Below are 12,640 nucleotides of genomic sequence, written 5' to 3' on the forward strand. Positions count from 1 at the left end.
AATGTGAATAGTTCCCTGCACACACACATGTGTGTGGACAAGTGCAGAGGAGAAGCGATGTAGAGCTGAGCTAATGTCTGCAGGCAAATACACTCTGGGGTGAAGAGCAGACAGAAGAAGCTTAATGTGTGCTGTAGCTGAAATTGAAAATGTGCTTGTAAAACGCCTGTAAAACTGGTTCTCTTGTTACTGGCTCTGTTCTCTGTTCAAGTCCAACAGGATCTGAGATGTTGAAGAAGCGAAACCCCTGCAATTGCATTGAAAGTCCAAGAAGTTCATTCACCATCCTGTCTCCCTTCATTGATTGTTTTGGTAAGGCATTAGCTGTCTTTTTCTACCTGCCAATCCACAGAAATGCGGCGCTCAGATCACAGCTAACCCTTGCAGGAGGTTAAAACCTTTGCGGGAACAAAAGCACAGACACCAATATGATGGTTGCTATTTGTTCAACTCATTAGCTGCGCAATTGCTTTATGCATGCTCCTTAAAGGGATCCACCTTAAGCATGGCTGTGTTTTGGTAACATTCTTCTCTGGCATGTTTGATTGGTTCCCTATTCTTCCCATACATCGCGAGATCTTCCAAGCGCCTCTCCCTACAATCGATCTCTTCCAACATCATCCCAGTGCCAGTTACCTTGTGGATGTTGTTACCAGATTCTTGCTGTGAATGGCAAATACTCAAAATGTTCTGTTGCAGTAAGCAAATATTTTCTCTGATGGAGGATTTCTGATGGCAAACATGCATGTCCTGTTTGATTTCTGTATGTGACACACATACAGATTATGTCTTCAAGTTCAGGGAAGGAGTTTAAAGACTGTTAGAGAGAGTTCCTCTCTCTTATAATTACTGAGCATCAGAGTGGCTGTCATTCTGCCAAGAGCTCCCAGAAGAATGATACTGTCTATAAAGAAAAGGAATTTCATTAAAGAAGTTTGTCCTCCTTACGACTTCCCCACCCCTGGGGCAGAACGGTTCACTTTCCAGTTTCCCTCTTTTGACTAAAGATCTGTGAAAGTGAGAACTGAACTAGCTGCTGAGTGAGCGATGGCCTGTCCCATTGGTTTTGGGGTGCTTTGAGCAACGTTTGAAGGCAGCATGGGAAAAGCTGAGCTAGCTCAGAGAGTCTTGGTTAGTGCCAGCTCGCTCCATCCTCTCAGTGGGAATGCAGAGGGGGAAGTGGGGAAAGGTGACTGATGGGTGAAATGAATATTCTGGTTTGCATCTCTCTTCAGTTAAGACGCCCCATGATAGATAAGACTGAAGCAGGAGTCGTTCCTGAAGGACACAGGAGTGAGGTGCTATCCACTGCCATGATATCCTAGCAAATGGCATCCTCGAGGACATTAACTCACAGCAAATGCAATAAAAGACAAATGACAAAAAGTCTAGGGACTAAGTTCCACTACCCTCAAAGCAACAGGGCTCTGTTCCCCTTCCTATTTTTAGAGCAGGATACTTTCACCTGGAGGAAGGGAGGCTGCAACCAGTCAGTGCATGAAAGACACAAAGACACATGAACAGCTCCTGTTGCCCAAGAGGATCCTTTTTTGTTTTGGTTTGGTTTGGTTTGGTTTTGGTTTTTTAAGCTGGCTGTTACAGACAGACCAATAACAAGGTTTGGTTCAAATTTCTCTGACTGCTGGAGGTATCTGTGAACTTTGAATTTCTCTGACAAACTCTAGAAATGGTAGTTGACTAGTAATCAAGTCCTGGACTGTTCAAAGTAGTGTCATAGTGTAGGAGGTCAATACTAAGCCAGTAACACGTGGTATACCTTGCATGTAGAGGGAAAGGGACTAATGTGATTTGGTGGAAAAACTGTTCTGCGCAGAGTCGGCACACAAATGTGAGAGGATGAACCTGTTGTCTCCAAGCTGCAAAAGCCCCCTGAGCAAGTGGGTGGTGTAAGTTGGGACAAGGAGAGCAGTATTTGAGCCCAAGGGCAGAGAGGCAATTTGTGGCTGCAGGGAGGGTTAATGCCAGTTGAGTTTTATGGCTGTGGCCTGTGGGAAACACCCTCTCTGTTGCCAAGGCAGCTCCCACACAATGCCCCATGTTCCCTGGAATGCTGCGGTTGCCAGGCAGCCTCCCTGGCTCCAGCCACGCCATCCACAACTACCCAGGAGCTGCAGCGGGAAGGAGCAGCAGCTCAGTTGCTACAGTCTCATCTCGTTGATGTACATATAGTGGGGGAAAACAGCTCATCTAGCAGTTTTTGCAGTAAATCTGCCCCTTCCATTTGACCAGATGAGCCTGTTCCTCCCTGTAGCTAGGCAGCACCTGTTCTGAGTCAGGATCTGGCAAAAGAGCATCTGACCTAGCAGTGACGACTTGGGCAAGGAAAAGAAAGAGAAGACATGAGGGAGTCACACAGAGCAAGGGAACGATCAGACAAGTACAACTTACTTTGGCTGATAGAGCTTCTTGATTGCATGTTTTCTGAAAAGTCACAGAGGGGTTTTTCTGTCTAGGTTGCTTCCATCCCTTGCATTGTCTGTTTTGGCTGTAAAAGCCTATACTCGGCGTCTGTGATTCAAGCACCAAAATGAAGTTGAAAGAAAATAACCAGAACTCTGACTACAATGAAGGTTCAAAGGGGGTAAGTATGCTGGACTCTACACTCCCAACTTCAGCTTCCCACAAAGATGCAGAGCAAGCTGTCTGAGATCTGCAGGTCCTTGTAGAGGAGCAAGATGAAGATCTTTCAGGCTAACATATCCACAGCTGATCTCACAGGGAGAGAAGATAGGTGTGTACGTTCTTGAACCCAGCTTATGTCTGTCTGCAGCACAGCATTGCACTGGGTCTCATGATTTTCTGTCTTTGTCTGCAGCTGACCTCCCACATAACTTCTGTGTAACTGTCCCCTCCTGCGTGTGAGTTTTCTTTCCTAATTTCTAATCAGTTTTTGGCTGCAGATGCTTCTGGATGGGGGCTGTCTTTGTGGTATCTTGCACAATGCAATGCCAGATGTTTTTCTAGAAGTGCTGAATATGAATCATTAACACCAGTGGCTCTTCTGAGCTCCTGGGATTTGTTCAATGAGAACAAGGCAGCCTCCTTTTCATCACCAGTGTGAGAATGTCAACAGTCAACTCTTAGAAAATACATAGCTGGAAGCCTCAGCTTCCTTCTGATCCTTACTCTGAGATGGACTTGAGTTTTGATCTCCTGCAGTGCCTTAAACTCTGCAGATCTCTGGAGGTGAGCTGCTAGAGCTTCTGAGGAATATAAGGAATACAAGGAGTACCAGCAGCTCTTTGGACAAACGTTCAGTTAGGGAAGTGACAGATCCTTCACATGGAACTTGAGTGTTGGGACATAAAGGCTAATGATGGAGACAGAATATTATATGTGTTTGAATGAAAAATGACTGTATTGATGCAGCAGCAATAAGATACATTAGTGAGCTATATTAAAAAAAAAGCAGTTCAGTCAACACAGCCAGGCCAGCCTGAAGACTGAATAGTAACTAATGGCTGTGGAAAAACAAGTTGCTTGTAACCCTGAGGGCTCACACAAACATGGTTTGTGTTTGATCCTACTCCGGATGGCAATTTCACCCTTCTGCTGAACTGCAAAATGCTGCTCCTGTACCCCCCAACCAAACCCTCACTGGGCTACTTGCATTAAGATCTCATTGGCTTCACTGACAAGTGACAATCGGATTAGATCCATAAACAGTTTGATCCTGAAATGTGGGAGACAGAACAAGCCTGCATGTGAAAGCAGAACAAATGAACAGGAAAGGGATTTTGCCACTTCATGCAAAATCTTTTCTTTTAAAGCTTTCTTGTGCCAATATCCTGTGTTATTTCACTAACCAATTTGCATGTTGACTTTTTTTTTTTTTTTTTTTTCCCTGTGGGGTGGTATTTTAAGCATGATAAGTTAAAAATTATTCATCATCTAAATGATCCATCAATACCAGGAATGAGTAGAAAGAATTACTGTAATGACAATGTGCAAATCTATCAGGACAAAATGAGTTATAATGAAAACAACCCATTGGGCTTGCTTTATACTGTAACATGAAGTGAAAATCACAGAAGGCAAGTCTTAGGGTATTTCTATATTTTTACTGAATACCATTTGTGCCTAAAACCCAAACCTGCTTCTGCGGTGTTGTCTGTGTGTTTTCTTTCCCCTCTGCAGAAGATGACACCGACGCTTCTGCTGGTATCGCTGATATGTGGGTTTGGATCTTCTTTCCTGTGTGGCTACAATCTGTCCATGATCAGTTCTGCAGCCTGGGTAGGTTGGACTGTGGAGTGGACCATGACTCAGGAGTGGGTTTACAAGCAGAGCAAGGCAGGAGCGTGACAGTTGATGATGGGTGTTTGTGGGCAGATGCTTTGAGTCACCAGGCACCTGGTGAGAAGCAGTTCCCCCAGAAAGGGAAGGGAGATGTTAAGGTGTATAACTCTACTGTTCAGACTTTGACCAGCAGAGACGGGGCATGAAGAATGTTTTCCCTTCTGGAAACCAGGCAAATCCTATAAGGCAGGATAGCACGTAGTAACAGTTTAGTCCAGGTTCCTCCACCCCTCTCTTGCATTCATTTTCCAGATCAGCTATTCTGTTTTTTATGAAGACATGTGATAAAAGCTTTATGGCATTTGTTGTCAACTAGCTTTTTCAGCATGAAAATTTTACTGACTGTGCTAAACATGCTCTGTATTTTGTTCCAGTTCATGCAAGACTTTTACAACAAAACCTACTTCAAGAGGAATGGAGTGCCAGTGGGCCGTAGCTTCCAGACGCTGCTCTGGTCTCTTACTGTGTCCATGTACCCTCTGGGTGGCTCCTTCGGGTCCCTGATGGTGTGGCCTCTGGTCAACAATTGTGGCCGGTATGTGACAGTGGTCTTTAACGTCCTTCACCAGCAGTTGCTAGGTTCAGATAAGACTTGCCTCACCAGTCACTCCAGCTTGCCAAGCCCGTGAGGAGCGTGACTGTCACCACCTTGATGGCAAGGCAGATGGGCTGGTGATTAGTTGCTGGACTCAGCAATACACGTTGTCTCTCCCATGTAGAAGAATTTATATGGTTTCAGTATGGTCAAGGCTAGGCTCTATGCTGGGCACTGAGCCAGGAGGAGAGCAATGATGAAAGTCCTCGGTTCGGATCTGAGATCAGGCCCAGCTTCTGCTGCTCGAGTTTCCTGAGAAACTTCAGTTCTTTCATGAAGCCTTAGTTCCTTGCAGGAAAAAATGGGACAATCACCATTTTATCTTTGATTAGTCTTTGGGATAGTGATTCATTTGAGTTTTGGACAGCATAACACACAGGGGATCTGTCTGCTCTTGGGGCCTTAAAAAAAAAATAAACTGAATCTGTCTCCTTCCCTATTACTTTGCAGAAAGGGTACTTTACTGATAAACAACATCTTCTCCATCACTGCTGCACTCCTTATGGGAACCTCAGAGCTGGCAGAAACCTTCGAAGTAATGATCTTTTCACGTTTTGTTATGGGAATATTTGCTGGTAAGTGAGAGGTTGGATAGTAAAGGGAGAGCAATATATTCTTGGCTATGTAAAGGTTTTTCTCAGAACAGATGGTTTCACAGAAAGCATCTTTTAGCTGTACATCTGCATAACGATGCTGTATTTGCTTCAATAACAGTTGTCATCTGCATGTTGCAGAAGTAGTAAAGATGTCTGGTAATCAATGGCAGTGAGATGGGAATTTCAGATGTACAGAGGAGATGTGTGTCTGTAGATGCAGCTGTCCTCTGCAATAACCATCTGCTAGGCACCGGTGCTCCAACACCCAGGAAACCTGCTAATAATAATACATTTTCCCAGAAACCTTTAAGCAGATAGCCTGGTGCTTGCCTTTTTTTTTTTTTTTTTTTTTTTTTTTTTTTTTTTTAGCATAGTCAGAGGCAGAATCATACTTCTAAATCAAGTAATCCAGTAATCTAAATCTAGATCCAATAATCCAGTCCTGGAACTGACTGATCTTCCTGCAGGAGAAGAGAAATGTTAAAAGGGAGAGTGAAGGGTTCAGAGCCACTGGATTTATTGCAAAGTTAGTGGGAAGCCAAGGAGCAGGGGGGGTGTGAGTTGCTATAATTGGCTATATTAGAGCTATAGAAATATGGAAGAGAAACCCAGAATGTCTGGGTGCCCCTTACAGTACTGTACTGTGTGCAAAGCCAGGTTAAGAAGGGTCCGAACAGCATTTAGGCTCAATTAATTGGCTTTGGGCTGGCAAGACTGACATGCTCTGTGGTTTATTAGTGAGTTGGGATATCCTGTGAAGTTAAAAGGAGGAACAAGGAGCCGATGTAGGAAAATACCTTGATCTGTAACACGCAGCAATTGCGATTGGTGAGCTAAGGCAGGTAGTTTACCTGGTCCAATGGTTCTGGTTTGGCTTTTGACTCTCCTAAGCCTGGCAGCTGTTCTCAGCATTGGTTCTCTGAATATATGCTTAGGGACCTGTTAAGTGTGATCCCTCTTTCCAGTTATTTATAACTGACCAAAGAATCTGGACTGGCTGCCCTGACTTGCCCTTCACAGCTTGGCCTCACTCGAACTGTGGACATTGTGCCTGGGGATGGACGGTGCTGAGCCACCCAGCCTGCTCCGGGCTCTGGTAGGGTCCAGGTGTCGCCTCTCCTGGGCAAAGGGCAGCTCCAGTGCGAGGGGCTGAGCTGGCAGCCCTGAGGTGTACGGGGCTCAATCAGTGTAGGTCTGAGCAGTTAGAAAGCCACTGTTACTCGAATGCAGTAGTCCAGGGGTCACTGCTGGCATGTTTTAATCTAGGCAATTAAAAGGCTGATAATAGTGCAAACTTAGCACACTGCACCTCCTGAGTTTAGTTTTATAATGTTGTCCAGTTGCTTTAATGCTTGTTTCCATGCCTTTTGGCTTTCAGATTAACAGCTTGATCCCCTTTGTAACTCCAAGCTCCTGAAGGCTAGACTCTTTAGAAATGTAAGATAAGAGTCGTGTGGTCACTTGACTCCAGGAGTTTGGGGTTTGCATGCCAGGATTTACAGCCTAAGCATGGGAGCCTGCAGCTCTCTGGGGTTACTGTGGGTAACCATGCAATGTTCCTCAGAATAACCTGTCCCCTCAGTGACATATGTGAGTAGCACCTACTCGAGCGTGAGACCTGTAAGAGATCTCAAGCCAGCAAAGGTCTCTGCAAAATGTTAATGAGCAAGTAAAGGAGTAGTGAATTTTTAAAAGCCCACAAGATGTGGCATCTCTCCGCCCTCACATCAGCTTGTTTGGGTACTGCTTTCTTTACGTCTTTTAAAGGAAGTATAAATTCCTCTCTTACACTTTGAGTTTGTTTCCAAACTGGAAGTAGCACACAGTTTTTCTCTGCATGTATTGTGTTGAAGTACTTGGCAGACCCTGATGGGAGAAAGCTACTTCTAGGAAGATGAACACTGAGAGCCCCCAAATAATCTGCCGTCTCTGTAGACAAGACAGGCTACTGCTAACCTTCTTAGACTCCTAAAATGCTTTGCTGCTGAGCAGTTAATAAGCTAGACCTTCAAAGCACCAGGAGCTTGGCAGGTTGCACTCCCAAGGCCCATCACCCGTGTGTGGTTCTTTCCCTACTGTTTTTCAGTTGAAATGGGTGAAACAATTCAGGCTCCTTGAATTAGCTCCAGCATGGGACTGCCTCTGCAGCTTAGCCACAGAGATGATTTCTGTCTTACGTTTAAGATATATGAGTGTAATATTGACAGCCTTGGCAAAGGGACAGCATTACTTAGGAATGGAGAGGTAGTGGTATAAACTTATTTATCTAATGGCTCCCAGAAAAAGCCTTTCTGAAGGCATCAGATGCAGCAGTGGATTTTGTAGCTCTCCACCTGCTGAGTGAACCAATGCCATGCGCTCTGTGTCCCCACATTCCACTGAAGAGTGAGGAAAACATACACAGCTTATTCAATGGCCAGAAGATGCCATTAAATCTTCAGCTGGAGAAGGGTTTGAGCATGAGGTTTCCACATGTCCTGTGGTCCAGCAAGAATCACTTTGGCCTCACATGGGAAGAAGGCTTTTTACTGAAGATGGGTCAGTGTGCTGATGTCAGACAGCTGCATGTCTAACATTGTTCTCTAACTACTAGGTCTGGCTTCCAATGTGGTTCCCATGTTCCTTGGAGAAGTGTCCCCGAAAAATCTGAGAGGTGCTATTGGGATAGTACCTCAGGTCTTCGTCACTGCTGGGATCCTCGTAGCTCAGATCTTTGGTCTCAATGTCATCCTTGGGAATGCCGAAGGTAAAGCCCTGGCTCAGGACTTTTCAGCAGGCTCCACTGGGGAAAGATTTCTCACAGTTGTCATCTTGTCTCACTTGTTGCAGGCTGGCCTTTGCTGCTGGGGCTCACTGTCATCCCAACACTAATTCAGGCCCTTACATTGCCCTTTCTCCCTGAGAGTCCAAGATACCTGCTGATACAAAAGGGCCATGGAGAGCAAGCACGACGAGGTACAGCATCATCCTTTTAATGAAAGGGGAGGTGGAATGGGGTGGATCTATCTGTGAGATGTGACTGACAGCAGTCAACAGAGAAGCAAGCGAGTGTGAAATTTTTCACTGACCTGTTGCTGGTGGATGGAATTCCTGCAACATTGCTCCTGTCTCTGCATATCTGAATCCCTGACTTCCCACCGTGGAAGCGCTGCAGCCCATGGCTTGCATATTGTTCTGTCTTGATTTGAAGCAGGAGAGCTCACTTGCAGACCTGCTCTCTGGGGTCCATAACATACCTTCCTTTCCCAACTAGCTCTGCAGAAGCTGAGAGGCTGCAATGATGTGAGTGAGGAGATAGAAGAAATGCAACAAGAATACTGGTCAGAAAAGGAAGAAGGGCATTTGTCTGCGCTCAGCCTGTGCACCTTCAGAGGCTTGCGATGGCAGCTCCTCTCTATCGTTGTCATGATGATGGGCCAGCAGCTCTCTGGGGTTAATGTGGTGAGTGGGAAAGGCCCGTGGGGGGAGTAATAAAGGGATGGGACTTGGGAGTGGATGCTGTGGGGCAGTGCTGCACAGGAGCTAGCACCTAGGACGCAGGAGTGCCCCTTCATCAGTGCCACTGGTTCTGTGTCACACTGTGGTGGGTGGACCCTGGCCAGTACCAGATCCAAGACACACACGTACTAGACACAAGCTGTCCTTTTAAGGATAGTTTGGATGTTTTTGGAGTAAAGTGCTTGTGCCTGGATCCAAACACCAACGTCTCCAGCTCTTTCAGGCTTCTGTGCACCAGTTCCAGGAGGTAAAGGCAGCCAAAGCGAGATTCCTGTGTTCTGTCTTTGGTCACATATAAACACAGCTGTGGTTTTGCTGCAGGTCTTCTACTACGCAGACAGAATCTTCCAGTCGGCAGGTGTGGAAAGCAGCAATGTTCAATACGTCACCGTGTTGATAGGTGCCGTCAATGTCATCGTGACTTTGCTCGCTGTAAGTTTCTGTTGGGGCTCTTCAAGTTCTAGCCTGTCCAGCCTCCCCCATCTGTCACTCTTTAAATTAGGGTGTGTTATTTACACATAGTGAGAGCTGCTTTGCACAACAGATGCCCTGCGCTGTCCCTTGGCTGAAGGCAGCTATGTTAACCAAAATGATTAATCACAATGATTTCTCATATGCCTTCAGAAGTGGTCAGTCTCTGGTCTCCAGGCTGATATGCCCTTTTTTGCTGTTCAGTGTTAGCATTGCAGGGCTTCCATGCAGTTCTCACTGGGTCTGGTAGTGAAAAATGGCCTGGCTGTTCTCTCAGTCTTATTGCCATATCCAGCTTTTTGCAGTTCCTGGGTGATTTCATGCCCACAGTCCATCAGTAGGTGGTGGAAATGTCACTGAATTTCTTAACAGACAAAGACTACCTTAGTAAATCCTGCTGGAGTAAGAAGTGTTGTGACCCAGGTGTCTGATTTTTCACCTTCTTCTGTCTCCTTCAGGTTCTCATAGTGGAATCCCTGGGGAGGAAAATCCTTCTCCTTGCTGGCTTTGGATTGTGCTCTGTCTCCTGTGCAATGTTAACTTTGGCCCTCAGTCTCCAGGTGTGTAGTTGACTGGCTCAGGTGATCCTACCTGTGCGTTTCTGGACCTTCCAGGGAACAGGCCATTGGTATATTTGGAAGTTGCTTCTATACCCTGGTGGGGACAGGACAGTATGAAAGGTCTCCGTATTTGTGTATTTACCTAAAGGAAACCCAGGAAAAGTTATGATTCTGCTTGGCTGAATACTACTTTAAGTACATCATGTTCATAATATCCATTGCATCCATTTGTTGGAAGCAAGGATCATACCCAGGCTGTGATTGTCGTGGCTAAGTTAGGACATACCTGGCAATGGAGAATGACAGTGGCTTTAGAATGCCTTCACATCTGAACACAAATAGTGCCTTGAATGTGTTGGTGATGTCCAGAGAGGAACCACCTCTAACCTGTGATTAAATTCTTCACAGGCCACTGTTTCCTGGATGTCTCACCTCAGCATAGTGTGTGTCATTATTTACATCACTGGACATGCTATCGGAGCCAGTAAGTATGCACAGCCTAGTCCAGTCTCCACAACTTGGGTAAAGCCAAGTGTTATGTTCAGTTTCAAATCAAAAGTTTTGTGGAGCTAATCCAAAGAGATTGAATTACTTTTCTGTGTGGCCATGCACCTTGTTGATTGTCAGCTAGGCTTGTTTATGCTCCAGTGATTTGCTGGCTGTGTCCATGAGGCAGGGGAGCATTTGGATTTCGAGAGGAAAAGCAAAGGCACAATTGTGCTTGTTCTGGAGATTCCCCCAGTAAGATCAGGAGCAAAACTGTGCTGAGATAGCCCTACCAACTGGGCAGAGATGTTGCGTGCTTGCATGTATAGGCAACAGATCAAACTTGAAGGAACTCACATTATACATGTGGTCCTGCAGATCTCACGGCAGAAAGGAGATGTGCAGGCAGATGTGTATATTGGAAAGGCTTTGTCCTGAATCACTTCTCAGCATGGTAGCGTTGTCTGTTCAGCTTTGGAAAGCCCAGCCAGACCCTTACTGGATGCAGCAATGTGGTTCTGAAATGCCTGTCGAGGTTTCACTGGCAGATGGAATTACATACAACCTTTCCTTTTCCATTGATGCCATCAGGTAGATCCAAGTGCCAGGGGCAGGGAGGTGGCTGGAGGGAGAACACCAGCTCAGCCGGACCCATGGTCTGACCCCGTTAATGGGAACATGTTTTGTTTCTGCTTAACAGTGCCACAGGGCAGGGCACGGGCCTGGGGGCTTTTTCCAGGAGCCATTTTTCCACCACCTGCATGTGTTGGGCTGTTTCTTTGCTTTACTTTCTTTAAGAAGCAATGACTAGTGTAGTTGCTGCTCATAGGGCTCTCTCGGGAGAGACAGTTTGTGTTTATTGACCTTATTTCACAATTTGTGCTGCAGATGGGTTCATGGTTAGGGTGCAACCATAAGAAAGAAGAGGCTGATTGCTGTCATTTAGTTGCCCTTGGTTTTGGTTTTTTTGGTTTGTTTTTTTTTTTATTCAATCCCGTATGTGATTTATTGGGTGTTTCTAAACACTAGTAGTTTAGAAACCATTGCCTGCCACTGAAATGAACAGTGTAATCTAGGAATTCAGAGTGGAAGAATTGTCTTTGGGATTTAGAAATATGCCCCTACCTTCCAGGTCCAATTCCACCTGTGGTGATCTCCGAGATGTTCCTGCAGTCATCCCGGCCTGCAGCATTCATGGTGGGAGGGTTAGTGCACTGGCTCTGCAACTTCACCGTGGGGCTTGTGTTCCTCTACATGGAGGTAAGGTGCCATCACATGACAGGGCAAGACTTCAGCTTAAAATCAGTATCTTCTCCCCTGTGTTCTTAGAGAGCTTTTTTGGTCCTGAGAGCTATAAATGCCCAAGTTGGTTCCCAGTACCTGTATGCAGGACTATATATCAAAGATAAGAAACTGATGTTAATAAGCATTTTTTTTATCACATCTGTCTGTTGCACATGCTTTAAAATAAAGCAGTTATTTTCCAAGGTGAATATAGGATTCTGAATTCAGGAGCATGGAAAGATTAGAAATTCCCCATCTTCTACCGAGGAGGGGCATGTCTCAGGGAGTCAATTTTAGCACTTGATCTCTAGGTCACTAGTTCAAACTGATCCCCAGCAGTAGTGACCTATAAACTGCTACAGTTGCTGATTTTAGCCCGTGCAAAGGCAGCTGGTGAGTTTAGTTTGATTTACGCAACAGACCCTCAGCCTCCTTTCCCAGTAAATCCATGGTGGTGGTATAAGACAGAATCTAGAACCACCCCTAACTTCTAGTCATTCAACTTAAAATATGTGCACATCAGGGGTTCAGCTTGTCCATATCATGTAATGTACACAACTGAAGTATTCCCCTGACCCCTCCTCTGTCATCTTTCATTGCTCTAGGCTGGACTGGGGCCCTACAGCTTCCTCATCTTCTCTGCCTTCTGCGTCGCCACTGCAATTTACATCTTCTTCGTTGTTCCTGAGACGAAGAACAAAACCTTCACTCAGATCAACAGGATGATGGCCAAGAGGAGCAAGGTGGCAAATCAGGAAGACAGAGAGTTTGAGGATACCTACACTGTCCCAGGTGGGACGGCGGAAGAAGTATTCTGCAGTGGTCTGTGA

General features: G+C 45.6%; 1 protein-coding gene across 1 annotated transcript; it reads left to right on the forward strand.

Moving 5' to 3' along the window:
* The first annotated feature begins 2,368 nt into the window (after nucleotides 1–2,368).
* On the forward strand, nucleotides 2,369–12,640 carry LOC113490755 (solute carrier family 2, facilitated glucose transporter member 5-like). The gene is made up of 12 exons (XM_026867327.1): nucleotides 2,369–2,602; nucleotides 4,159–4,257; nucleotides 4,695–4,855; nucleotides 5,366–5,490; nucleotides 8,105–8,257; nucleotides 8,341–8,466; nucleotides 8,765–8,952; nucleotides 9,331–9,441; nucleotides 9,939–10,040; nucleotides 10,449–10,524; nucleotides 11,659–11,786; nucleotides 12,416–12,640. Exons 1-12 carry the CDS (start codon nucleotides 2,549–2,551, stop codon nucleotides 12,638–12,640), a joined length of 1,548 nt encoding a protein of 515 aa, XP_026723128.1. The 5' UTR covers nucleotides 2,369–2,548.

The sequence above is a fragment of the Athene cunicularia genome, unplaced genomic scaffold, assembly GCF_003259725.1.
Source record: "Athene cunicularia isolate RWA unplaced genomic scaffold, athCun1 SCF_28, whole genome shotgun sequence".
NCBI classification, from domain to species: Eukaryota; Metazoa; Chordata; class Aves; order Strigiformes; family Strigidae; genus Athene; species Athene cunicularia.